Source organism: Ipomoea triloba, chromosome 7, assembly GCF_003576645.1.
Source record: "Ipomoea triloba cultivar NCNSP0323 chromosome 7, ASM357664v1".
Taxonomy (NCBI): Eukaryota; Viridiplantae; Streptophyta; class Magnoliopsida; order Solanales; family Convolvulaceae; genus Ipomoea; species Ipomoea triloba.
Window position 1 is genome coordinate 22,152,024 of NC_044922.1, and position 27,855 is coordinate 22,179,878.

The window sequence follows — 27,855 nt, forward strand, 5'->3', positions numbered from 1 at the left end:
CAAAAAAAAAAAAAAAAAGGAGAAGAAGTAGACCGAAAGATAAGATTTGCAAAGCAAGTGAAAGATTGCATTGGTTCATGGGGACTGGGGTCCACCATTTTGTTCTGAGGATTCAATTCATCATTATTCATCAAAAATATTGTTTTTTTAAAGAGGAGATTAAATGGATGAAATATAATTTTTATAATAATAATTATAAATTTAATTTTTATTAATACTTTTTTAATTGAAGTCATTGGCTCACACAAGATATTCTTTTTTTTTTTTGAAAACTATATATATATGTGTGTGTGTGTGTGTAGTTGGTTGTATAATTATTTATGTTTTATGACCATTTCTAAATTCTAATAAATGACTCTTATTACAGGTTTGTTGTATAAGTAGTCAAATAGTGCGCAATGTACAATTAGGTAAATTATATCATGGATGAAGATCTACCTTGTATTGTAGATCCTGGTCCAAAAATAACATTCAGATTCTATATTTGAAATTGATACATTCTGTACATGCAGTTGACTGTTTCTGTGCTTACAGCTATTATATTATGTGTCAGCAATTATCAAGTTATTTGTTTACATGTAAGAAACAATTAACTGTAGGTATAGGATGTGTTAACTGAAGCTATAGAATTTTTGTATCAGGGTTCACAATGCAATATGAATCATGGTCCATGGCATAACAATTGGTATAATTAATTAGAGGGTCACACTTATGTGAGACCGTCTCACGGGACTCAATCCGTGTGACGTGTCGGATCAACATAATTTGAGTCATAAAAATGAACATTCAAAAAATGAATCTATAATGTACAAAGAATAAATCTTCAATTACTAAAAATGAATTTGTATATCAATACTCTACCTTGTAATGTAGCCATGGTCCACTGTATAATGGTATAGGCAAATTATACTATAGACCATGGTCCACATTAGAATATAGATCACAGATAAATGATCATTTTTAGTGTATTGAATGTTCACTTTTAAATGAATTATCATTTTTTGAAAGTATACCTAAAATGAATCTTCAGTACACAAAGAATGAACTTTCAGAGCGTGAACATTCAATGTACAAAAAATAAATATTCAGTATACTAATAAAAGTAATGCTAGAGACCCCTAATACTTTTTCCCTCCAATGCATCCCTCATGATGTGACAACATCTAATTGGTAATGATCTTTTATTTTGAATTAGTGGTAAGGTCAAATTCATGATACCCAATGAATGAATGCCACATTAGGAGGGAAAATATTGGCGATGAAATTTAGGAGGGAAAGAAAACATTTTTCTAGTTGATGGATTATATTGACTCGGGTGGTCTGATTCAAATAACCCAATAATCAAAAGATAATGTATAAAGATAAAGGACAATGAATGTCAGGCAAGAAATGTGTGTCACGGAGACAAGAGTTGCATTAAGACTTGTGTAAGGTTATTACAAAGAATTAAGTTATAATGTCCCAATAAGACAAAGATGGTGCGTTTATATTAAGTTATGCTCCAACTTATCCTGCGTGAAAAGGGAGGTAGTTCAGACCTCCTCGACCAGGTCTAACGCCTCTATTACGCACGCTCCGAACAACCCATGAGGCCACGGAGGCCGAGCTCAAGAGCTCGACCTTGGACATCCCTAAGGCGTCGACCTCAAGGCTTGGCCTTGGGCCCAAGTTTGGACACCAAGGCGCGGAGCACCGGGGGCTCGGGCCTTGGGGCTCTAAAATTGGTCGAGTCCGCACCACCTGTTGATTTGCTCTAGGTTTGATAGGGATTATTCCTCGGTCTAATACCTTTGACCAGACTTCGTTGACTAGTCTATTCGGTCGTTAGTTATCGGTCTATCCTGTAGCGCGTGAGCTGGAGGAAAATTGAGCGGGTGATCGGGGCCAATGGTCGGCCTGAGCGTTAGGCCTTGGGCCTCTTACCCTCGTTTCCACTCCACTTGGCCTGCGAGAAGAGGGCCAACCATAGCCCCATGCATGCCCGCCACGCGGCGCGCGTGCCGTAAAGACGGTACCTGTTCCCTGACACTCTATATATATAGCATTAAATGAGGACAACCGCCTTCGAGTCCATTTCTACATTGACCCAGCGAATGGCCCTTTCAAGACAGAGCCGTAGACCCTCCCTCAGGTCCCACAGCTCTGCCATGAAGCTATTGGTAATACCGATGTTCACCATGAACTCCCAAAGCCAATTTCCATCACTGCTACACCACAATTCCAAAAGAGATGTCTAAGGGCCTCCTCCTCCGTGTCACAGGCAGGACAACGATCAGCGTCCGTCATGTGCCTCCTGTTTCTTTCGGAGTCAGTGAGCAGCTTCCCCTTCAACGCGATCCAGATGAAAACTTTGATTTTCTCCATATCCATGCCCAATCCTCTGTATTATCGTCTGAACCTGTGACACAAGAGTAAGTAGATTTTACGGAGAACGTACCTGAGTCTCCCTTGGGCCAGCTTATTGAGTCTTGAATCTGGTCGTTTAATGAGATGGGAATCGCACGGAAGGAATCCACCACCAACACAGGGAGGATCTCCTGCAACTTAGGAATGTCCCAAGTACGGTTGAGTAAGATAAAGTCACTAACCTTTGACGACATTAACTCCTCCGGGGTGTCAATGGATTGATCAAAGATGAAGGGTTTGGCGCCAACCCACCAACCTTTCCACATGTTGATGGACTGGCCATCTCCCACCTTCCAGCATGCGTTGGCGATGATAGTGTTCCGACCCCAATAATGCTCTTCCAAGACCAAGATCCGTTTGGAGGGGCTGGGGCCGAAAAAAATCTCCATTTTTCACATATTTGTCTTTCATCACCCTAATCCAAAGCTTGTCAGGATGTCATTTGCCACGCAAGTTTGGCAAGGAGAGCTTCATTAAAATGAATCGCCTTACGCAGACCTAAACCACCAACTTGCTTCGGCTGGCAAACCTCATTCCAATTGACAAGATGGATTTTTTTGTTTATCAGGTGAGTCGCCCCATAAGAAATTTCTACAAGTCCTGTCAACCTCATCAAGAATCCCTTTAGGCAGGGCTAGACTTGCATGGTATAAACTGGAACGGTGGCTAAGGCCGACTAAGTTAGCACCCTACGACCCGCCAGGCTAAGAGAATCCCTCTTCCACCCCGCTAGCATTCTTTTCATTTTTTCTAATATATACCCAAAGTAGTGTTTGGAAACCCTTTTTTGGAGAATAGGGATCCCAGGTATTTCCCCACTTTATCAGTCACCAGAATACCAGCCACCTCTCCAATCCTTCGTTTTAGCCCGTCACTGGTGTTAGGAGAGCAATAAATAACCGATTTATTAAAGTTAATGGACAAACCTGATCGTTTGGAGAACTCGTCGACCACCTAAGAATAACCGGTAACTATTGCTCCGAAGCCTCTCCGAAGAGCATTAAGTCGTCAGCGAAGAATAAGTGGGAGATCTCAGTACCTCCCCTAGTTACTGTGAATGGCTGCCAAATTTTTTTTCTAACTTGCTCTTGGATCGCCCAAGAAAGGACTTCCATAACCAAGATAAAAAGGTAGGGAGCCAAGGGATCACCTTGCCTAACACCCCTACCTACCCCAAACGGAGGGAGCTTCCCACCGTTCTAATTGATCGAGATAGAGCTTTCTTTGAGAGAAAACAGAATAAGGTTGATAAGACGTCTCGGAAAGTTCATTTTGGAGAGGACGGTTTCCAAAAAACTCCAATCTAGACTGTCATAGGCTTTATGAATATCCAACTTTAGGAGCATGTAACCTTTGTTACCCTTTTTCCTATCCATACTATGAACGATTTCTTGGACCAGAATGATATTATCTAAAGTAGACCGCCAGGGGAGAAAACTGTTTTGGAAAGGACTTACAATTTTCTTCATAATGGGTTTCATCCGGTTCACCAACACCTTCGAAACAATTTTGAAGACGACATTTAAGAGGGTAATGGGCCTAAAATCACCTACGTTCTCGGATATGTCTTTCTTGGGAATAAGCGTGATAAAAGCTTCTAAAACACCAATCGGCACCGAACCTGAGGCTAGAGAATTGTTCACGAATTCAGTGATTGAATCTCCCACAATGTCCTAGTATTGTTGGTAGAACGCCGCTTGAATACCATCAGGTCCTGAACTCCCAAACCGCTTCTTAGCGAAAACCGCATGCCGGACCTCTCTCCAAGAGGCCCTTCGTAACAGACTCTTGGATTGAATGTCGCTAATCCTGCGCCCACAATCTATGGGCGAGGTTACCGTATTATCCACTTGGGCCCTGTGAAAAAGCAGTTTAAAATAATCAGTAATGTGGGCACTAATGGTTTGAGGATTGGAAGTGCACTCACCATTAATTTTGAGCATAGTCACCCGAGTCCGGTTCCTCCTGATTAGTGTGGAGCGGTGATAGTAGCTAGTATTCCTATCTCCCTCCTAGATCCAGTCTTTACGAGATTTTTGAAACCAAAAAACCTCCTCTTGTTTGAGTACGTCGTTCAGTTTCGTAGTCAACTTCGTTTCAAGCTCAAGAAGCCTCCTATCCATCCCAAAAGTAAGGGCGGATTGAACACCCACAATCCTAGCCTGCAGCTTCCTTTTCCTGTAAAACATATTCCCAAAATTATTATGGTTCCAATCTTTAGAAAGCCTAGTAACCTCTCCAATAGCGCCTATGGTGCTGCCAGCCTAGGAATTCCACGCCTGCATCCATAAGTGATGGTAATCCTCCCGCAACAGCCAAGCCGCCTCGAATCGAAAAGGTCTCTGCTCTCTCGGAGGTGGTGTACTAGCGACACTAGTGAATTGGATTAGCTGATGATCCGAGTGAGTTCGAGGAAGAATATGGGCCTTCCCTTCCGGGAAACGCAATTGAGCTTCGATATTCCACAATACCCTATCAATTTCCGTCTTAGTTGCACCTTGTCACCAATCTTCCTAAACCAAGAAAAACGCATGCCACCAGTGCTAAGATCCATGAGCCAACAATCGTTCATTGATTCCAGGAATCTGTCTACCACACTTGGGATCACCTCTCCAATACCCCATTAGTCTGCTGGTCTTGTGATATCATTAAAATCGCCAATCATGACCCAAGGGTCTTGGAAGGAACAGGCGTAATCCTTACAGCTATTCCAGAAGATTTCTTTAGCCCTCCGGTTAGGCTTAACGTAAGCAAATGAAAAACGAGTGTGCACCCCAAAGCAATCAGGCACCATGGTGTAAATTGCTTGAGAATTAGAACCAACAATTGTGAGCGGGAGACGCTCTTTGTTCCAAATGACTAAGAGACCACCTGAAAACCCCATTGGGTCCACCATGAAAGAAGAAGTAAAACCCAAACTATCTGCCATCTTAAGTAGCCTGTCAGTTTTACTTGATTTTGTCTCAAGGAAGCAAACTGCTCCCACACCCAGCAACTTAAGGAGTTCCCTGGCATGCCTCCTCGTGTCACCGCTCACAACGCCCCTGCAATTCCAGGAGATAACAATCATTGGAAACTAGACAAGGGCAAGGGGGTATTATCACCGCCTCCCATAAGCGACGTCTGGCCAGCACCCTGACCGTTATTCTGCGAACCATCACCGACGCCCTTCCCATTATGGCCCTGAGTGTCGTGCAGCCGTGGGCCGGAGGGTGTAGGGACTCCACCAAATTGGAACACCCCTGCGGCCATACTTTGATTCAGCTAAGTCTCAGTCATGCGAAACTCTGAGCCATTTGTACGCCCTCCACGGCCTCCTCGCTTGTTACCTCCACGTCCATGAGCCTGGCCACCCCCCTTAGGTCTGCTGCTCCGCCGAGGGTCAAAGTGGTTCGTCAATGGAAGGAAGGATGCACTGGCCAGCTCTAAATTCTTGGAATTATGCTTAGCGTGACCCTACAAGGAAAAATGACCAGTATTAGTTTGTGATTCGCTGTACAAAGGGACCTTACCTTTGTTTTTCCTAGTTCTATTTCTGTTGTCCTCATTAACCGCTTCAGTCCCTTCCGCCAGAACGCCGAACTGATTGCCATTAGAGCGCTGGTTCTGGTTCTTTTGAGAAGAATTTTGAGTTTTCTGGTTATGTTTAGTCTCCCCTTTCATTTTACCTATAGATTTCGCAGGTCCACTATCCGACCGTTTTGACTTTCGATTAACGATCATCCAAGCGCCATGTTTGGCGATGGGCGTAGGGGCCTAAGTTTCTTCCACATGCATATGATCAGTCGCTCCCTCTGCTTGCGGAGTCCCCTGCGCCATATTAGCAGCGCTATTTTTCTTTTGGCACGTTCTAGATCGATGTCCAACCTTTCCACAGTTGAAGCAGATGGGCGTGAAGACCTTCAAACTCCACCTATCGGGGTTGGTCGTCAACCATCACCACTGCCACTAACGGCTTCGTCAGATCGATCTCCACCGCGCCCCTCGCGAACTTACCCTTCTGAACACCAGCCGTAGTCATGTCCAGTTTCAGGGGTGTACCCATCGTCGCCAAAATCTCTTTGATCGCATCCTCTCTGAAATATTCGATTGGGAGACCCGGAACCCGGACCCAGACAACTATCCTTTCCACCTTCGCCTTGGCGGCGTCAAACTTCGGCTTCCACCTTTGGGCAACAACATACTGATCAAACAGTTTCCATGGCCCATCTGTAAGCACATGCATACAGTCTGATTGGAGTTGACATTGGATGATGAACCACCTCGAACCCACGTCGATAAAATCGACTTTGCTTGTCAAATTCCATAACCGAAGCAAACGTTGCTGGAAGAGGGTAAACGCCACAGGTTTTCCTAGATATTTCACCAAAAGAGCGTTTCTCCATGGCTTGATAAGATCCTCCCTGACTTTCTTAGAGAACCTCACCACCGGAATCCCATCATCTCTCTCGCTGGGCTCATCTTCTTTGTCGGAATCAACAACAATGTCTTCTTCAAACCAGTTCACGTCCTCACACTGCACCGGAACCTCCTCCACGAAGGAGGGGGAGTCTGCCGCAACTTCCACAAACGAGCGTTTGAGATGCTTAAACCTTTTCACCGTTCTAGGACCACCTTCCGCTCCCCCAGTCGATCCTTCGTCAGCGATCGGCGGAGGCACCGCCTCAGGTTCCATGCCGAAACCAGCCGAACGCGGGAAACTTACCAAACTTAGCCAAGGAACCCTAGAGACGTTGAGAGCATTCCTTATTCATTCGCTTTTCCACAAAGTAGCATGAAGTGAACATTCAATATAGTAATGAACCTTGTGTCAATAGTCTATCGTAAAATAGATCATGGTTAATAGTATAATGATTGTTTGGTATTGCCAAATTTGAATAGTAACAAAGGCCAATAAGTTACAGTTGTTATGCCGTGGACCCAGGTCCACCTTGCAAGGTGGGCCTGGGTCCAATACGATGCTGTTTCACAATTTTTTTATAAAAAAAAATAAAAAAAATTAACGGCGTTAATAGCTCCTCATCGCAACAGAACACAAACTCTACATTCACAGACCCTATACTCCATATTTACAATTTGAAAACCCTACATTCACACATTACAGGGCTATATGTTTAGTAACTATATTACCACTGTTATGCATTCACACATTCAAAACTGTATATTCACAGGCATGGTTGAAAAAATCGCTAGGCGCTCCCTAGGCGCTCAGGGAGCGCCTAGCGCCTAGGACGCCTAGCCAGGGATTAATCGGCGCCTAGGCGTCTGTGTATTTTTTATTTTATTTTATTTTTTTTAAATTTGTTTAAGTATTTTAATTTTTTAAAGACTAATAATTATAAATTATATAATACTTTAATAGTTAATACTAAAATATTAAATATTAACCTAAAAAATATTTACAATTTAAGATTATTTCGCTCAAAATGATGTTGTTTTGAGTGAAATAACCCATTAAAAAAAAGAACAATAGTTAATCGACCGACTAAAATGCCTAGTCGGTGCCTAGTCGGTCTAGTCGACGCCTAGGCGGTCAGCGCCTAAGCGGCCTAGGCGGTGCTTTAGCGGCCTAGGCGGAGCTTAGGCGGCCTAGGCGGTCGCCTAGCCAGCCAGCCACCTAGACCACCATTTAATGTGATACGCTAGGCGGTCGACCAGTGCCTAGCGCCTAGGCGGGGATTAATCGGCGCCTAGGTGGGATTTTTGCAACACTGTTCACAGGTCCTATACTCAATGTTCACAACTTGGGAACTCCACATTCACACATTACAGGGCTACAAGTTGCTAGAACTCGGTTAACTCTACTACAGATTCACACATTCATAACTCTACATTCACAAATTCTATACTCCATATTCACAATTTGAAACCTCCACATTCACACATTTCAGGGCTGCTAGAACTCTGTTAACTCTACTATAGATTCAGACATTCATAACTCTACATTCACAAATTCTATACTCCATATTCACAATTTAAAACCTCCATATTCACGCATTTCAGGACTATATGTTTAGTAATTTTTTTTTTTTTAAATAATGAAACGGCGTCGTATTGGACCCAGGTCCACTTGCAAGGTGGACCTGGGTCCATGGCATAATTTGCCAATAAGTTATCCAAAGGCCCAAAAAATATAGTGACTAATACATATTGCTTTTCGGCCCGTTAGCTGCAACCCTAGGCCTTGCCCATAAATCAATACAGTCAAAACTCCCTTAAAATACTGTTCGAAATACCGACATTAACCACTGCTCCACCGCGAAATCCAGATATATCTCTCAAGTCTCCGTACCGGCCGCCGCGTCCCACCTTCTGCCGGCCGTCCTCCTTTTTCCGCCGCTTATCTTCTGCTTACGGTACGACCACGTGTAAAAGCTGCTTTAGATTTACTAGGCTCCTGAGTGAGCTATCAATTATCGCAAGATAGGATACCAAACAAAATTGGGATTAATCAGCTCTAGTTTTGTGTTTTTCAAAAAATTTTCTCTCGGAATTCATAGGGTTTGAAATTGATATAATTTGTGCGGATATTAAGGTTTCAGTTTTTATCAGGGATTACACTTTTCATACCGTCAATTACTCCGTTTGTTGTACTGTAATGATGCGTACATTCTTAATGTATATATTATTCTTTATCGCAGTAAAGATCATTCATCATGTCGTGGTGCACCATCGAATCAGATCCCGGTATGTTCTTACTGGCCCAAATTTTTTGATATTTTGGTGGTATGGATGCTAGTGTTATTTATTTATTTATTTATAATTCTTATATTAAGATGCACTAGTCTAGTTTGAATGATGATGCTTTCTGTATAGTTTTATCTCACTGTTTAAATGTATTTCAGTACTGAATGCTGCTATGTATATATGATTTGCTTCAAGCTATAGTTGCAATTAATTACTACTGCATATTTGGGTTTGTTGCAACTCTGTTGAAGATATCGGTATCTGAATATTAAGATGTCTGTCCTGTTTCAGGGGTTTTCACTGAGCTTATTCAGCAAATGCAAGTAAAGGGAGTGCAGGTAACCTTTGTTTTTTGACACCGCTTTCCATAATAACATAATTTTTCCCTCTTCTTTCTCTCTTCTAGTAGCTTGATTCAAATCATAGTTTAAGTGCTTAAAGCTGCTTCCCTAATCATTTTTGCTAACCATCTGTAGTCATGTGGTACTGGCTTTCTTGAAATTGATTGGTAATTGTTTACAGTAAAGTGATAAACTTTATGGAGTATTTACTGGATGGGCTCTTAACATGGCCTCGGTTCCTTTATTTATACTCCATTCTCATTTTAAAGTTGTCTACATATTTTTATGTTTCTTAGACCCATGGTTTTGGAATTATTGATTGTTGGCCGTTTTACATTCAACAGTTATTCTTACATCATTGTGCTCTTCAAACAGGTTGAGGAATTGTATTCACTGGATCTTGACGCTCTCAACGACCTTAGGTGAATTCATGTAGTTGCGCTTTGTTTATGAGATTTTGGCATTAATCTATTTGCTGGCCATGCTGCTACTTGCTTACTTTATGTGATAGCTACTTTTTATTTTTATTTTTATTTATTTATTTTTTAAATCATAATTACATCCTGGTTAAACAGGCCAATCTATGGATTAATATTTCTTTTCAAGTGGCGACCTGATGAAAAAGATGACCGTCTTGTGATTAAGGATCCCAGTCCTAACTTGTTCTTTGCTAGCCAGGTCAGATTTTAGTACATTAGTACATGATTTACTTCTATGGAATAAATAGATAGTGAAGCAGTATCTTACTTGATCATCATTTGTATAATCTCAGGTTATCAATAATGCGTGTGCTACCCAAGCAATCCTGTCTATTCTTCTGAACAGCCCAGATATTGACATTGGCCCAGAACTAGCACAGTTGAAAGAATTCACAAAGAACTTCCCACCAGAGCTTAAAGGTTTAGCTATCAATAACAGTGAACCAATTCGAGGTGCCCATAATAGCTTTGCAAGACCAGAGCCATTTGTTCCCGAGGAGCAGAGAGCTGCCGGGAAAGATGACGATGTCTATCATTTCATAAGCTACATACCCGTTGAGGGTATACTGTATGAGCTTGATGGATTGAAAGAAGGTCCCATCAGCCTCGGTCCGTGCCCTGGTGGGAACAATGACATAGATTGGTTGCGTTTGGTGCAGCCAGTGATTCAGGAACGCATCGAAAAGTACTCGAGAAATGAAATTAGGTTCAACCTGATGGCCGTAATAAAGAACAGGAAAGACATGTATACAGCCGAGCTAAAGGAGCTTCAAAGGAAAAGGGAACGCATCCTGCAGCAACTCGCTACTTTACAGTCGGAGAGGCTGGTCGATAGCAGCAACGTGGAAGCTCTGAATAAATCACTAACGGAAGTGAATTCTGGGATTGAAGCGGCCACCGAGAAGATATTGATGGAGGAAGAGAAGTTCAAGAAATGGAAAACGGAAAACATTCGCCGAAAGCACAACTACATCCCCTTCCTGTTCAACTTCCTCAAGATTCTTGCTGAAAAGAAGCAGTTGAGACCTCTCATAGAGAAGGCCAAACAAAAAGCTAGCAAATCCTAGGTGAAAAGAGAAATGTACACTCGACTTTATTAGACAACAATCTTGGTTGCTGAATTGTATTATCTATACTGTTATTTAACCACCCCAAGGTTTGCTTAAAGCACCCATGATTTTCTTATATTAGAACACGTATTTTATTAACTTACAATGAAATTCTGCATCTTGATCCAATGGTTTGGTTATTTTCTTTAATATTTTTTAAATTTTAATAATATAATCATTATCTTAATACATTTTCTAAATATATAAATTTTATGTACAAACACAATTAAGTACTCCTATTTTATTTTATCTATCATATTTATTGGTTAAACTAATTACTTATTCTGTCCTTTTTAATAATAGTTTTTTTTAATTATTTTTAAATTTAATTTTTTGTGTTTAATAATACTTTTAATGTTATATATATATATATATATATATATATATATATATATATATATATATATATATATATATATATATATATATATATATATATATATATATATATATATATATATANTATATATATATATATATATATATATATATATATATATATATATATATATAAGGATGCACTCCCATGCGAACTGTCGCCCAGGTAAGAAATGAGAACGCTTCACAGCCGTCCACGTATCCAGATCAACGAATCAGATACAATTTTTAAAAAATGACACGGTGGCATTTTCGTAAATAACTGGAACTTTGATGCACCTAGTTTCACCAAGTGCACCTAGTTTCACTTATAAGTGCACCTAGTTTCACTTACAAGTGCACCTAATTTCATTTACAAGTGCAAGTAATTTATCTCGTTAACATTCATGCACCTATTTTTGCAAATACTTTCACTTACAAATGCAATTAATTTACCTTGTTAATATTCATGTACCTGGGTGCAATCTATGTGCACCTAGTTATAACATTACGTGCACCTAGTTATAACGTTAGGTGCAACTACATTCCGGACACGTGGCGCGCTGTGATCCATCCGCAGTTCTCTCCTAGGCGGCCAGTACGCACCTGAACGCGATCATATATATATATATATATATATATATATATATATATATATATTATTAATAATAATAAATTTAATATTATAAAAGTTTGAATTAAAAATAATTTCATTCAAACTTTGGTAACTGAATCAAACACAACGAAAAAAATATTATAAAAAATAATTCATTAATTTTTTTTGGTTAGACCATGGAGTATCCTAAGCAGGCCCTAACTGTAGGAGGCACCTTTAAGCCCGTACCATATTCAGACTAATCCCCATTCGTACCGGGCCGGCCTAATTCAGGGGCAAAGTGCTAGCCAGATTGGTTTTTCCATACAAGAGGGAGTTCGAACTCCCGACCTCTCTTAAGCGACAAAAATATTTCATTAATTAACCCAAACATAAAATGAGAAAGAAGAGTATTCTCTTATAAATCTTGAAATAGCTAAGCAATTAAGCAAACCTTTAGATAATCCAAAATATAGTTTAGTAATAAATTACTATATACATACTATCAAATTCCATCGCTCCCTCTCCCTCAATTGTACCCATACCATTTTTTTTTTAAATCACAAAATGGTCAGAGAATGGAATAATATGAATTAATACCATCTGAAATCATCCAAGTATAATGGTTTTACCACATTTAATCCTAAACTTTCAAATTGGCCACTCGTGGTCTTTCGATTTTCAAAATGTTACCATCTATTGTCCAAGTTAACCACTGATAGTCCTTTAACTATCAAATTTTAACTACCCATTGCTTTTATAAGAGTATCACGACTAATTAAATTTTGAAAGTTGAAAGACCATGTATAGTTAACTTGGACCATGAATGGTAACATTTTGAAAGTAAAAAGACCACAGTTTACTCAATTTGAAAGTTTAAAACTAAATGTTGCAAAACTACTATACTCATAAGACCTCATATGGCATTAACTCAAGAATAATATTTCACAAAATATGCATATTCTATTATTTGGTAGATTTTCTATTCCATGAATTGGTGCAAGTGTTACAGATATTGAAAACCTGGTATTAGCAAGGAGGTACAATTGCCTTTTAGTAAACTCATGAAATAGTGATATCGAAAGAAATACAGATCAAGGTAAAGGAAGACAACTAGTGAATTAGTGATGCAAGAGAGAGTTTATGATGAGAAATTTGGAAGTTCTTTTGAATGTGAAGAGCTCTACAGCTACAAATTGGCATCTAAGTAGTAAATCAATTTCTCCAAACTGCAAAATCAACCTCTCCTAGAGGCTAGAGCTATAGTTGCAGCAGCCTGTCTGTCACCTGTGTGTCATCTCATCAATGGTGACAATTTATACAAAAGTACAAAACTGTTGCCTAAATTTTTAATGAGCAAAATAGGGAAAACAATCATTAAGCAAACAAAGATGATTCCACCATTCAACATGAAATGTCTAAATGCTTCCCATTCTATTATTCTCCAACTGTAAGCCCGAACCCGAACTTGTAGTCTTTCTTTTTGTGATCAACCTGCACCAGCATATTCAAGGAACACGTCAGAATATTATCTAAAAGATCCATGCCAAGAGAATGTTGGCATGGGGGGACAAAAGGATCATCTCCGTTTAACGTTATTAATCCTCATAATAGTACTGGTCATAAGAATATGGTTAAGGCAAGGTAAGATTACCTCAGCAGAGAGAATAAAATTAAGGCCCATGTTCAATCGCTCTTCTAGGAAAGCAGCAACGCAGCCGTTGGAATCAATTTTCCCTCTAAGACGGCACTGCCATCAAAGCCAAAAACCCATTGCAGATTTGAGGAACTTGAAAGTGTTAAATGCATGTTGAGAATATCAAACTAAAACAACAACCATGTCTAATGCAATACAAGGCAATAGCAGTAGTCTTTCTGGATGAAGCCTAATGATATTGAGAACCCAATAGTTCTACTCATGTTTCCATTATTTTATGATAGTTTCTTATATTTGTCTTTCAAAACATTTAGTTAAGCAAATATTAGTAGCACATAGATAGAAGTTAATTCTTTCAAGGCTGCCATATCTTCTAAATTCACTTGGACAAAGGAAACTTAGCACAATTGCAAGAGCCAACCTGGTACACCTTTAAGCTCATTAAACAGATTGAACTTAAAAGCTCTTGCATATTTTCTCACAATTTTTTTCCCTAAATGGGCTAAACTCAGTGGAAAAAGAGGACCTTTTATGCTTGTAGACTTCGCTAGATTCATGCATGCTTCTTTGCAAAGAATAAACTTGCAGGTTATACTTTACCTCTACAATAAATTTCAGAGTTCATATTTCCTGATACTTCTACATTGAAGTTTATATCACACTATGAAAAATTCACCACAAACTAGGACTTGTAGAAAAAGCCACTGAACCATAAAAGAAAAAATTGCCCAGCACATCATCAATCAAGGTTGTATGTGTAAATATATATATTGACAGCAGAAATTACCTGTCGAAGAATATAATCATAACCAAAGCTGGCTGTAACATCTCTCGAGAGGTAGTTGTACATGAAGTCTGATGCTAAAGAAACCTAAAGGGGAGAAAAAGTTTTTAAAAAGTGCAAGATAAAACATAAACATCTATAAAAGAGGTAACTTGTTTACCTTTTCGGAAACTTTCTGAACATAACTGAGTGCAACTATTCCAGTGCTAGCAACCTGACCTGCAGCAACCTGCAGGCATTATGGCAAACAATATTAGGTATTAACGGATGAATTAGCAATATTAGCCAGAAAGACTGAGAAAATAAAACCAAATATAAACATCGATGAAAAAACCTGTAACCTCTTCCCTGTACATATGCAAAGGGAAACCAGAAAAACTTAATTTCATACACTTCAAACAATATTCAGTTCATATATTTTATTAAGTTTTGTATATAGGACGAAAAAAAACCAATTCTGACAAGCACATTTCTAATGATTACTTGTCAAGTTACTGCAAATCAAATTGATCTCTTGATTGTGACCAAGAATAAAATAGGATAGAACTATGGAAGACATTTACAGACAAAGTTTAACCTAGTAACTAAAAAGTCACAAAAGAAATAAATCGAGGGTCTAGTATGGTAAAGGCCTCATTTGTTTTCCATAAAAATCATCTAACATTTCCATCATCCAATTTCACAGTTGTCTTTGTCTAAAGCATCTGAATTATCTAGGTGATTGCTTCAAGTAAAATCAACTGAAATTTACCCCCAAAAATACCAATTTAATTTAATTATCAGTGTGTCAACGGTAAATGATAAATAGATGTATCAAAATCAATGTAAGCTCTTATGTTTGCAGATTAATCATCATTGTGGAGAGCATGGGAAATTTAGTACTAAATTTGCTGCATCCTCAGACAACCTGACATTATTGGCTAAACCAGAGAATCATGGCACGTAATTACAATTGAACAGATCACTTTAAGAACATCACATTACCATCTTGTCTGTGTTATACCGAGCAACATAGCCAATGCCAGATTTACGATGCTGGCCAGCCCAGAATACTTCACCACCCAGAGATAAATATGGAGTCACACTCTGCAAAAGAGTATTAAAGTCAAACAAAGAAATACATCATTAAGAATAGGCAATTAACAATGAATTTAAAGAACTAAACAAATCTGTAGACAACCAATCATGAATGTTAACAAATAAACAAAGAAATGTGTAATTCTAGTTCCGTCTTAAGAGATTTCAAAAATTTTGGGCTGATAATCACAATCAATTTCTTTTACACTTCAGTAAGCATGATGTGCTTGATGATTATTTACCTGGATGTAACTCGCTCCAAGCAATGCACCACTACCTAGTTGAAACTGAGACCTATAGTCTTTCCCCTGTGCATATAACAATGACAAACTCAGAAACCCATTATCACATTGAGTTGGCCAAATCTAGGTCAAACAGATTAAAAGCATTAATAAATTTTTTCAGAGTATGTGCGATGACAAATCAGGGGATATATGTGACAGTATCATGGAAGCTGAAGTATATTCAGAAGAATGCATGAAATAATTGAGAACAGATAGGGTCACCTTGTAATCAAAATTGACCATGCCATGTGACATGTGTGGCTCACTTGTAAGCTGGTAAGGAGAATAGGAGTTAATGGGATAATCTTGTCAGATAAAACTCAAGCAACAGTATTAATCACTTATAAAAGGATTAGATCCAATTTCAAATATCATATATTTACTTGACCGTTAGCTTTCAGAGAAAGGTTTTCAGACAAATCACACTTGAGCCTAGCATTTAGCCTTCCATCTGTCATCAGCCGCCCAAAAAGCATCAACTGTAACAAACAGGCATTATACCCAGAATTAGTTTATTGCAAGAACTCCAGATATTTAAGAAACGACTATCCAACCTACAAACCTTTGGGTCTATATAGTTTGCACCAAACTCATAGTTAGCAGTCGGTATTTTAATTGTTTCAGTAGACTGAGAAGGAATTTCAGTGGGCCCCATGAACACACTGATGAAATAGCAAAAGAGAAACAATCAAAATCAAATACATTACAGCAGTTTTCCTTCCCTTGAGAAAATAAAGTCAGCATTAAATTTAACAAGTTGCATTAGAGAAGAATAAAGGTACCTATGACTGAGTGAAAATCTCTGGTTTAGTCCTTTCGTAAAATCAAAGCGCATCCCTTCGAAAAGTTCTGGCTTCAATGACACTGCCAAAAGAGAAACAAGCAAATGAAATCAATACTGTAAAACTCGATGATTCAAAACCCAATCTCAAATATCAAAAACTTCTAGAGTGGAGCATGAAATAACTACTTTGCATTATTTCAGAAACAGCATTCTTTTAACACTGATATTAAAGAGTCAACAAAAATGTGCCATTTATTGTCTTAGATAAAATATTATTCATCTGATTTACAACAAAAAAAACATCACTATGACTTGCACACCAAAAAATTAATGTTAAGCACTTAGTAATGCTCCATTTACATACTTCACGCTTCTAACGTATAATGCACGGACGGTTTTAATTTTTATACCATTTAGATAGTTAAAAAAAATAAAAAATTCAAGCATATTCATAGGAGATTGTAGAGAAAACAAGATTAAATTAAAACTTATCAAAAAATAACAAGAAAGCAATTTTTAAAAAAGCATATTCATAGTAGCATTCCATGTTTTGCTAAGCATCAGGCTCCCTGAAATCCAGATAGATTACAGTATAAAAGAAGTTCAAAAATCAGGCAAAATATAAAAATAGGAATGTGAAAGGTGGGGAAGAGTAGCGAAATACTGACTGAGAGCTTCGCGTTGGATTTCTTCATAGGGAATGGGACAAGGCAGATTCATGTAGTCCACCTTTTCCGGTTGGGTGGGCGCCGCCTTTGGATCGGTTGGTGGAACGGTGCCGGAATGAGGTGGGACGAGGGTGGCCATTTCTGGTTCGATCTGACCTAGTGAACAGATAGAAGCTTGATCGTGAAGAAGAAGAAGAAGAAGAAGAAATTGTCGATTTTCTTCTCCTTCAGACTGCGGCTACTCACAACCCAAAAAAATTAAAAACCAAAACAAAAAGAAGGAGACTTCAGTGACTCGGTGACTGACCAGAAAAACCCTTTCGAAAAGAACTCAAAAACCCCCTTAAACCTGCCTGTGCAATTAAAACCCGGTCCGTATTCGTTTCATTTTCATTAATTTTGATGATACTCATTTGCTATTGAGTTCTAGAGTTATTTATTCATCAAATTGTTGATTTCACATTGATATGACTTTTCAAGTATATATACTTTTTCAAATGTGATGTTCACTTGGCACAAAATTATACAATTTTGAAAAAAAAAACAATAAATAAATAAACAAAAACTAAAAGTGTTGAATGGAGATAACTGTGATTGTCTTCCATTCGCCGCCTACACCACCTTAGTTGTTTTGAGACCCAAAGGTTCATATGTCTGAGTCTCAGATGAAGAATAATCACATTTATCTTAGAGAAAACGAATGTGGCCAATGACTTCTCTTGTCACCTGAGTCTTGAAGGTCTACATCTAGATATTTTAGTCTTTGTTTTAAAGGCAATCATGCATTCATAGTCGTCAAACAGAAATAAATTGTCGACGTTTGGCACTTTTATATTCATTTTTCCTTTATTTTTGTTCGAAGTTATACAATTCATCAACTAAGTTAGCCCCATATTTGAAAGAAGTATACATGAAAGGTCTAGTCATTGACAAATTAGCGCTAACATAATAAACAAGCAATTTTAGGACTCAATTGTACTATTTTACCAATTTATGGCACTTCATTAGAGCTTCTTTTAATTAAGAGGTCGAATTGCACTATTTGTTTCACTTAAATTTGATTTTACACTCTTTCCTATATTAAAAATTCCTAAAATATAAAAAAAATATTGATATTATAAATTGAAAAGGACAATAACATTTTTATAAATAATGAAAAAAGCTCCCATTTCTATTTATTTTTAGTGCTACTGACTCTGTTACAAGCCTCGATTGAGGCTCGAACCCACCCCTTCCATGTGGAAGGGTGCAACCGGATGCCACTAGACAAAAAAATCATAATATTCAACATTGTAAAAACTTTACACAAAAAATAAAAATAAATCATAATGCTAGAGAACTTTTAAAAAATCTATCCCTTTAACTATTCAATTATTGATTATTGATAAAAGTCATGCATTAAGTCTTCTTTTATATAAAAAAAAATATCCTAATAAATATGGTTACTTTTTCAAAATTAAACTTAGTATGATTTAATTTTTAGATAGGTGTTTTGAGTTCTTATTCTTCTTCTTCTTATCTTCATAACTTATTCTTATATTCTGACTTATTGTTATAGTCTATGATGCAAAGATTAAGTCAAAGTTGCTCTTATCATCCAATAGAAAAATATTAAAATCAAAATAGCAATCTTAATTGATGGAATCAAAACTGTTGTAAACTAATGCTTAAAACAATATAGAGAGGAAATGAGTCTGTTAAACATTTCTTACATATTACAACAATATATAAAATCTACATTTGTAACGGAAAACAATAATGATAAACATAAACCTTCGACCGTTATGACCGTTACATAATCAATATTTGTAATGTCCACAATAATTAATACTTATAACACTTCCCTTGGATATTATCTTACCATAACCATGCCTCGTTAAAAACTTGTTAGGAAAACCCTATAGGAAAACCTGAATAAGAAAAAGAGTATAAGATATATGTATAGTATATTTGAATACATCCATGCCTCGTTAAAAACTTCACTTAGAAAAACCACGTGGGAAAAACCTAGTTAAAGAAAATAGTACATGATATTTGTAAAATCGTATATTGTATTGGTTGCCTCATTAAAAACCTTACACTAAGAAAAATCTCGTGGGAAAAAAAAAACTTAGTTAAGGAAAAAGAGTACAACCATAATCTTCTGGATTTAATCTTCAGAATTATAAGAGTTGTTGATCTTCTGGACTAATAATTTATGTGTACCGAGATGTTGTTGCTCCCCCTAAAGACAACAATCTTCATGATTGTCTCGTTAAAAACCTTAACTTAAGAAAACCATGTGGGAAAAACTTAGTTAAGGGAAAAAGAGTACAACTATAAGCCTTCGGGGCATAATCTTCAGGATTTGGGATTTGTCTATTTAAGTATTTATTTGCAACTTATCCTCGTTAATATTATTATATCATACTCATGCCTCGCTAAAACCATACTATAAAATCCAATGGGAAAAACCTAGTGAGAAAAGAGTACATGGTATGTATATGTTGCAAAAGTACAACTGTTAGTCTTTTAAGACCCAATCTACAGGATTGATTCAAGAGTTGTACTTCTCGTCTCCCCCTGAAGATAACAATCTTCAAGTTCTACATACTAAAATTATTGTTTCAAAAAAAATGTAGAGAGGGGTCGGGATATGGTACAAATCTTTTGGATTGCCATTGGAATTTATCATTTTGTAAAATAACCTTGTGACTCTTCTGGAGCATACATGTGTTGAATATTTATATAACTTGTCAACTATTTTTCAAATATATCCACTTATAATTTGTAGAAGACAAACTTTATTATCTTCACATAGGATAGTGGAGGTAAAGTTAAAAAAAAAAAAAAGCAGTTGGGATTTGGCATAATGAGAGTCAAAACAAAGACTCAAAACCCAAGAGGCCTAGGAAAATCAAACATTGCTTTATTGCATGAATTAAAAAACCCTTTTTATAAATCGAATGTACTAGAGGATATTTTGAAATATTTAATTGTAGGAGGAGCACTAGGTGTTTATTAGTAATTTTCATTGTAAGGACAATGTCAGTCATGATGCGATCATGGAACTTCTGGTTTTACAATAGTGCTCCAATAGCAATGAAGTAATGGACTTCAAGTCTCAAAATCTCATCATTATCATTTTTGAGTTTAAATGGTCTTATCTACTTCAAGACATTATTGGACAACGGTTAGTGTGATAAGTCAATGATACTTATCCATATAAAATGTGTCAAAGACATTTTTTCCAAAATAGACTAACTGGTGTATAAAATTCTTTTCAAGGAAATACTCGATTTGCAAGTCGAGATAATACTTGATTTTTCAAGTTCTTTATTTCCAAAATTCATTTTTAGAACATGAGCTAATATCATTAAGCTCTTTATGGTGCTTATAATACCAACGCAGGTTGAGATAATAAATAAATAATTCGATTAGTAGCCCCTTAATAAGTATCTAATGGTACATATTCATTATTTTTACATTTTCCTATTCCAGGAGGAAATTACTCATTTAATTTGCTTTACTATTTCAAGTTAAGTAAAGCCTTTGTACTACAACAACAAACATGTTGTGAGATTTCTAATCTTTCATTTTGAGAATTATAAATCCATCAAGGATTTCTCAAATAAACATATTAGTGTCTAACGACCCATAGTCTTAAGGTCATGACTTTAATAAGCTGCATATCAAAATTTATTATTATTCTGCCAATTATGTAGCGGAACTTTTAATAATATTCATTATGGGAGAGTATATTTGATTAAAAGCAATTTAGGGTCTTTGCGTGAACCCTTGGACTACATACGCGCTTTATATCATACCACCTTATCATTCTTGTTTTTCCTTCATACAAACATCATTTGTAACCTACAGGGTTAACATTTCAATAGTGTACAAAAAAGAATATATTTATCAGCGAGCTGAGCTTTATATATGCCTTAATTGCTTATTTTATATGTTAGTCAATCTAGGCGCTTCTGGCACCTAGCTCTGGATCCAGATTGTCATATAATATGAGCAATTTAAAGGCAATTGTGTTGTCGACAACTTATAACATTTTCAAGAATTTTCTCCCATATATAAAAGTTCATGGTAATTTTTGAAGTTAACCAGATTATAGCCATTTCCCAAGGATATTTATATCTGGTTGTTCCGCATCTCAGTATTATGATTATTTGGTGCGCCTATAATTTTACTTGGATTTTTCGCCATCTGAACGAACGTCTCAAGGACATAATTATTTTAAGGTATTCCAAGAGTGACAATGTTTCTTCACTAGATCTAGTACATGATTCTTATTTCTTACACCGGTAGGTCTCCTACACTTCTAGCATCAAGGAGTATCGGTAAATATATTTGGCCCAAGTTGGGGAAGGTATGCAGAACCTAGTCACTCTTTTATGATCAATAGATATATTTGGCAGATTGATTATCTCCTGAACTTCCAGTTCAGTCTAACTAGTGCGTGGATTTAAATAATGATGATCTTTTCTTTCCATTGAATTTCTCGACATTCTATTAAAATTTGGACTCTTATCTCCCCCTAATGCCGAGAAATTATCTTCATTAAGTATGCAGTTAGCGTACCTAATTATATAATGATCCCCTATCATGGGCTCTAGGTATTTAAACAATAGACGGAGGTTTATAACCAACATGTATACCTAGTTTCTTCGATAGCCTAATAGCCCTTAGAGGTACGCTATGGTGGTGACATATGAAAATAGACTGCACACTAAAAATAACACAGATAGATAAATGTTCAATTTTGAACCACATACTAGGTGTATGGGGGAATAGTTATGATATGCAGTGAGTCAGATTTGGATTCAATACAGAAGTATATCATGTTCGATATCCCCAAAGGCCAAAATAGATAATTTGGTAATTTCTCCTTCACACATGCTTTATAAAATACTCATGTGGATAATAAATTATAATATCTGACTCATTATGTTTGTCCTAAGTTACCCAATTGCTCATGCCATAATTTTAAAAATAAATGGGTAATCATATTTTAAAGATTATCGCAACCTGATGAGTACTTAATTGTATATGCAATTCACCACAAGTGAAATATAAAATTCAGTAGGACAAGCATATACATTGAACAAATATGCACTACTTGTTTGCTTTAGGCATACCAGCATGATGCAATTCACTTCTGACTTTCAAGCACATGCATATCATTTTTTTTGTTTTTAGTAGTGTAGCATAGCACTAAAGATAGTAGTAGGGCTTGGGCCAAGGGATGACATATAAATATTAGTGCTCTTAGTTTACCTTCCGGGCAAAACTATATTAAAAATTAGACACTAACATTTTGTTTAAATACTCATATTTGAGAGTTATTTCAATGCCCAAGACTCATGAAATAATTTCTATAGCAAACTAGCACCATTAATTGACTTTTAAAACAATACTAAGTTAATTTTATATTTGGGAATCTGTCCTAGTAGTGTTATCTCTAACTAGTGCTATGACTTATCGCGGGCAATGCTACACTTAGAATCCATACTAGATACCACAATATTTAGGCTCATATCATCAAATTTATATTACAAGAGCAAACTAAGGTTGGAATGATTGAATAATGATGGAGTGAGGATTAAGTTGGGAATAAACGATGTAATGAATGGATTATGGATTTAAAAATGTTAATGAGGGAATTATTTGATAATAATGTCATCATGGATTGATAATGAAGTGGTGACGATTGATGTATGTTATGGTGTGAGGTAATTATGATGGTATGATAATGAATGTACTAGCATTATCTCTATTAATAATAATAATGGTGAGTTAATGATTATGATTGATTGGATTAATAATGAGATTTTGATTAAGTTATGGTGATGTTGAAGTTGATTGGAGGTGTTGAATGAATGATAATTAGTTGGTAATGTTAATTTTTGAATGATGATGAGGTGGTAATTGGACTATTAATGAAGTAATGACGAAATAGTGAATGTTGAATATTTATGAAGTTATTATTATGGTGGTGATTAAAAGTGATGATGGGTTGATTATGGAATAATGATGATGCTAATGATTATGTATTAATAATGGTTAAATTTCTAATGGTCGTGGATGGTGATTTAGCGATGATGATTGAATGATTGGGCAATGATTATAGATAAGCTGATGATTAGTGTTGAGTAAGGATTAATGAGCATGAAGTAATGATTATGAAGTTTATTGTTAATGATTAGATGATTTAAGTTGGTGTTATTTCTATATGATATGTGTATGATGATGAAGGTTTGATATTAATAATGATAATGGTACTAGATGATTAAATGAAGATTTGGTTGGTTAATAGGTTCCTTGTTGAAGTGACTAACTTAAAAGTTGAGCCTTAGATTGGATGCTTGCTTTTGGAGCTTAGTTTGAGGTAAGTATCTATATCTGTTCAAAATTATTTTGCTCTAAATGTGTTATTTATTTAATTTGTATTCTTAAATTATTTTGAAAATGCATTTGTGTTCAAAATATGATAAACAGCAAAATATGGTCATTTTGGTGTTGACTTGTGATTTATAACTCTATGAATATGTGTATATTTATATTGGGAATATTATGGAAAAGTATATGGGTTGAAAATATATTTTTTGTTGAGAAATGTATAACTTGTGAGGTGTATGAATGTTTTATGTGTTGAAAATTTAGGCATATTAAGATTATTAAAACTATATTTATATTTTGGAGGATATAAACTATATTTATTGAGGAGGATAAATACTATTTTGATATAAAACCTATTTTGTAAATATATTACATATATCATATACTATTTTGAAAACTATATTTGAATAGCCGACGGGCAATAGAAATATTTATGAAAACCTATTTTTAAAGACTATTATTATTTTGGAGGAATAAAGTATAAAAATGTACTTATTTTTGGAGGTAATCACTTTTTGTGTTGGATTGTGTGGGAGGCTGTGTTCCGTGAGGTGCGGAGATTTTATGTAAGGTTCCGTGAGATGTAGAGATCTTAAGTAAGTTTCGTGAGATGCAGAGATTTTATGTAAGGTCCCGTGAGATGCGGAGATCTTAAGTAAGTTCCGTGAGATGCGGAGATTTTATGTAAGGTTCCGTGAGATGCGGAGATCTTAAGTAAGTTCCGCGAGATGCATAGATTTTAAGTAAGGTTCCGTGAGATGCGGAGGTAATGGGGCTTTACTTACAAGTGAGTCCTACCTTGCTTTGACCCATTGATACCTCCACACTTGAGATTGATATGACTCTTCCATTATGATATGAGATGATGATTGGGATACCTCCACTTGTTTATTATGATATATTGATATTTGAAAAATATGAATTGAATTCTTCCCTATCTATGATTATTGACATATATATTTTTGAGAATGACTGAGGAGAAAGTCTATACTAGAAATGATTATTTGAGAATATATGTATCTTGAGATGAGCACTTGTTGAGTAAACTATATGTTGTTATGAATTCCTCCATATACTTACATATACTATGTTTTGGAAATGTTTATAAGACGTGATGAGCTTTATATTCCTCCATACTTGACTTATATATCTATCTATAATGATTAATTGGAGGTTATGCTTTAAAATGATTGTTGGTTGAGAATTGCTATAAAGATTATTCTTACATTGAGAATCCTCCTTGCTTATGATACTTTGAGAGTGAGTAGTAATCTATACTATTAATAAAAACGATATCCTCAGTTTTAATTTCCCGCCCAAAACAAACATATAATACTATGGTTTGCTTAATATTATAAAATATGGTAATACAGTTCCTATCCTTAATACAATTATAAATTAAAATAGAATTCCTAATAAAATATATTATTCCTTACGCTCCTATTCGTAATACAATTCTAGACTAGAATTACTAATGGTAATAATTCAGTATATATATTTTTCTCTGCAATGCAATCTATATCTATACTATTAATAAAAACAATATCCTCAGTTTTAACATCCCGCCCAAAACAGACCTATAATATTATGGTTTGCGTAATATTATAAAATATGGTAATACAGTTCCTATCCCTAATACAATTGAAAATTAAAATAGAATTCCTAATAAAATATATTCTTTCCTACGTTCGTATTCGTAATACAATTCTAGACTAGAATTACTAATCTATACTATTAATAAAAACAATATCCTAAGTTTTAACTTCTTGCCCAAAACAGACCTATAATATTATGGATTGCATAATATTGTAAAATATGGTAATACAATTTCTATCCCTAATACAATTGTAAATTAAAATAGAATTCCAAATAAAATATATTATTCTCTACGTTCCTATTCGTAATACTATTCTAGACTAGAATTGCTAATGGTAATAATTCAGTATTGTTGATCCCAAGGGGATGGGGTACAAGTCTAGAGGGGGGGGTGAATAGACTTGTATAAGATTTTGCAAATCTTTTCGACCTCTCGTGTGTATTGAACTTAGGATGTTTAGGTTTGATACCTCACGAGGTGAAGACAAAGTTTTATGCGCAGCGGAAATGTTATCCCCTTTTAGTTAGCACGAGTTTAAGTTAGTTCGAGAAGTGCGTTTATATGCAGTGCAATCGAGAGGTTAGCGAGAGATAAAAGCAGTAAGTAAATGCAAGAGAGATTTTTAAGTGGTTCGGCCAACCCGCCTACGTCCACTCTTCTTCCAGAAACTCCCTGGAAGGATTGCACTAAAACTTCCCTTTTTAGTACAATATCGGGCGCTTGAGCTTTGATCCCGAAGCCCGCCTCAAGCCTCAGGTTTTTCGCCCCGCTTCTTGTTACTCCACCTCTCGAGCACTTGACCTTTGATCACCAAGCCCGCGTCAAGCCTCAGGATCTTCACAAGCCAGCTCCCAGGTTCCTCCGCCTCTCCAAGGTCTTTCTCCCCGCTTCCAGCTACTCCACCTCTCGCGCACTTGACCTTTGATCACCAAGCCCGCGCCAAGCCTCAGGATCTTCACAAGCCAGCTCCCAGGTTCCTCCGCCTCTCCAAGGTCTTTCTCCCCGCTTCCAGCTACTCCACCTCTCGCGCACTTGACCTTTGATCACCAAGCCCGCGCCAAGCCTCAGGATCTTCACAAGCCAGCTCCCAGGTTCCTCCGCCTCTCCAAGGTCTTTCTCCCCGCTTCCAGCTACTCCACCTCTCGCGCACTTGACCTTTGATCACCAAGCCCGCGCCAAGCCTCAGGATCTTCACAAGCCAGCTCCCAGGTTCCTCCGCCTCTCCAAGGTCTTTCTCCCCGCTTCCAGCTACTCCACCTCTCGCGCACTTGACCTTTGATCACCAAGCCCGCGCCAAGCCTCAGGATCTTCACAAGCCAGCTCCCAGGTTCCTCCGCCTCTCCAAGGTCTTTCTCCCCGCTTCCAGCTACTCCACCTCTCGCGCACTTGACCTTTGATCACCAAGCCCGCGCCAAGCCTCAGGATCTTCACAAGCCAGCTCCCAGGTTCCTCCGCCTCTCCAAGGTCTTTCTCCCCGCTTCCAGCTACTCCACCTCTCGCGCACTTGACCTTTGATCACCAAGCCCGCGCCAAGCCTCAGGATCTTCACAAGCCAGCTCCCAGGTTCCTCCGCCTCTCCAAGGTCTTTCTCCCCGCTTCCAGCTACTCCACCTCTCGCGCACTTGACCTTTGATCACCAAGCCCGCGTCAAGCCTCAGGTTTCTTTCACTCGGACAGCTGCCAGGTTACTCCACCTCTCTTGCTTAATCCAAAGCAAGGTATTTTTGGTTGTCACAGTTGAATGTAACAGGCTCCAATCTGACCACAAGCTATCGTTGAATCAACTTCGATGTAGAGCAGCTTCGGTCTAGATGTATAACAGTTTAAGCTTTGTAACTCTCTTAAACACTTAGATGTGTTTTCTCGTTGTTTTTGAATATCAGGATGATATTCCAAATTTAAGTACTTGCACTTGAACGTTTTAGACGGACACTTCTTAAGAATTTCGAACCCCTTCACCTCCTCTTTTCTTCTGTGTCTCTACGTCCTTATATATGAGAGTAGAGGAATAATTCCGTTGGAGGGAAAATTATTCCGTTTGAAATTTGTCTCCCATGCTGATCATGGGTCTTGCATATTTTCAGCATATTTCATGGAGTGGTGATCTTGTAACTTGAACCTCTTTGTCTTGTAGTGAATATTCCATAGTTCACTTTTCTTGAGTCCATGCTCCACTTTCGTCTTTTGGTAAAAGTTACTCTTTTTATATTCCCATTATTCCTTGTTTGTAGGGAATCAGACCACTTCAGCATTGGTGCACCTTTTGACCGTTTGTGGTGGAAATCTGACGTGTCTTCCATTTCCGCCCATTTTGAAATCTTCACGTTCGGCACCTCTTCATTATTCCATCTCCATGATATTCTTCTTCTCCAAACTTTAAGTATGACCGTCATTCAGCTTTGTTGGAGAATTGTTAGTGTATCGAGACCAAGGTTGATATCTTGATTGCTTGATGTCTCGAACTCAAATATCGAGAGGTCTATCTCTCGAACTCTGTTTATGTCTCGAACTGGATAACTGTATCGAGAGGTCCTACCGCTCGAACTCTGCTTATGTCTCGAGACTTAGTTGATGTCTCGCAGACCCTTATTCCTCCAGTGTTGTCCCATGCTTTCTTCTGATCTGTCTATATGATTACAA

General features: G+C 37.1%; 3 protein-coding genes across 3 annotated transcripts; 1 reads left to right on the top strand and 2 right to left on the bottom strand.

The window, feature by feature from the left end:
* Nucleotides 1-6,319: 6,319 nt before the first annotated feature.
* On the bottom strand, nt 6,320-7,081 carry LOC116024340. The gene has a single exon (XM_031265235.1). The coding sequence runs from the start codon at nt 7,079-7,081 to the stop codon at nt 6,320-6,322; it is 762 nt and encodes a 253-aa protein (XP_031121095.1).
* A 1,529-nt stretch (nt 7,082-8,610) lies between these two features.
* On the top strand, nt 8,611-11,151 carry LOC116026350 (ubiquitin carboxyl-terminal hydrolase 2). The gene is made up of 6 exons (XM_031267841.1): nt 8,611-8,762; nt 9,048-9,093; nt 9,385-9,431; nt 9,810-9,856; nt 10,010-10,112; nt 10,207-11,151. Exons 2-6 carry the CDS (start codon nt 9,063-9,065, stop codon nt 10,978-10,980), a joined length of 1,002 nt encoding a protein of 333 aa, XP_031123701.1. The 5' UTR covers nt 8,611-8,762; nt 9,048-9,062; the 3' UTR covers nt 10,981-11,151.
* Nucleotides 11,152-13,095: 1,944 nt separating this feature from the next.
* Nucleotides 13,096-17,574, bottom strand: LOC116024771 (mitochondrial import receptor subunit TOM40-1-like). Its single transcript, XM_031265762.1, has 11 exons — nt 17,229-17,574; nt 16,559-16,640; nt 16,339-16,438; nt 16,160-16,255; nt 15,999-16,049; nt 15,735-15,800; nt 15,400-15,501; nt 14,576-14,644; nt 14,419-14,502; nt 13,629-13,724; nt 13,096-13,468 (listed from the first exon to the last, which is right to left on the bottom strand). The coding sequence occupies exons 1-11, from the start codon at nt 17,365-17,367 to the stop codon at nt 13,412-13,414; spliced, it is 942 nt and encodes a 313-aa protein (XP_031121622.1). The 5' UTR covers nt 17,368-17,574; the 3' UTR covers nt 13,096-13,411.
* Between the last annotated feature and the right edge of the window lie 10,281 nt (nt 17,575-27,855).

What these genes read in the sequence shown, in the direction of transcription:
- LOC116024771 (XM_031265762.1), bottom strand. Translation starts at nt 17,367, where the DNA reads ATGGCCACCCTCGTCCCACCTCATTCCGGCACCGTTCCACCAACCGAT. An exon ending in TTGGAGCGAGTTACATCCAG is followed by an intron (nt 15,502 to 15,734) that starts GTAAATAATCAT and finishes ACTCTTTTGCAG; the next exon opens with AGTGTGACTCCATATTTATC. An exon ending in ATTTTATTCTCTCTGCTGAG is followed by an intron (nt 13,469 to 13,628) that starts GTAATCTTACCT and finishes ATGCTGGTGCAG; the next exon opens with GTTGATCACAAAAAGAAAGA.
- LOC116024340 (XM_031265235.1), bottom strand. Translation starts at nt 7,081, where the DNA reads ATGGAACCTGAGGCGGTGCCTCCGCCGATCGCTGACGAAGGATCGACT.
- LOC116026350 (XM_031267841.1), top strand. Translation starts at nt 9,063, where the DNA reads ATGTCGTGGTGCACCATCGAATCAGATCCCG. An exon ending in TGCAAGTAAAGGGAGTGCAG is followed by an intron (nt 9,432 to 9,809) that starts GTAACCTTTGTT and finishes CTCTTCAAACAG; the next exon opens with GTTGAGGAATTGTATTCACT. An exon ending in GACGCTCTCAACGACCTTAG is followed by an intron (nt 9,857 to 10,009) that starts GTGAATTCATGT and finishes CTGGTTAAACAG; the next exon opens with GCCAATCTATGGATTAATAT.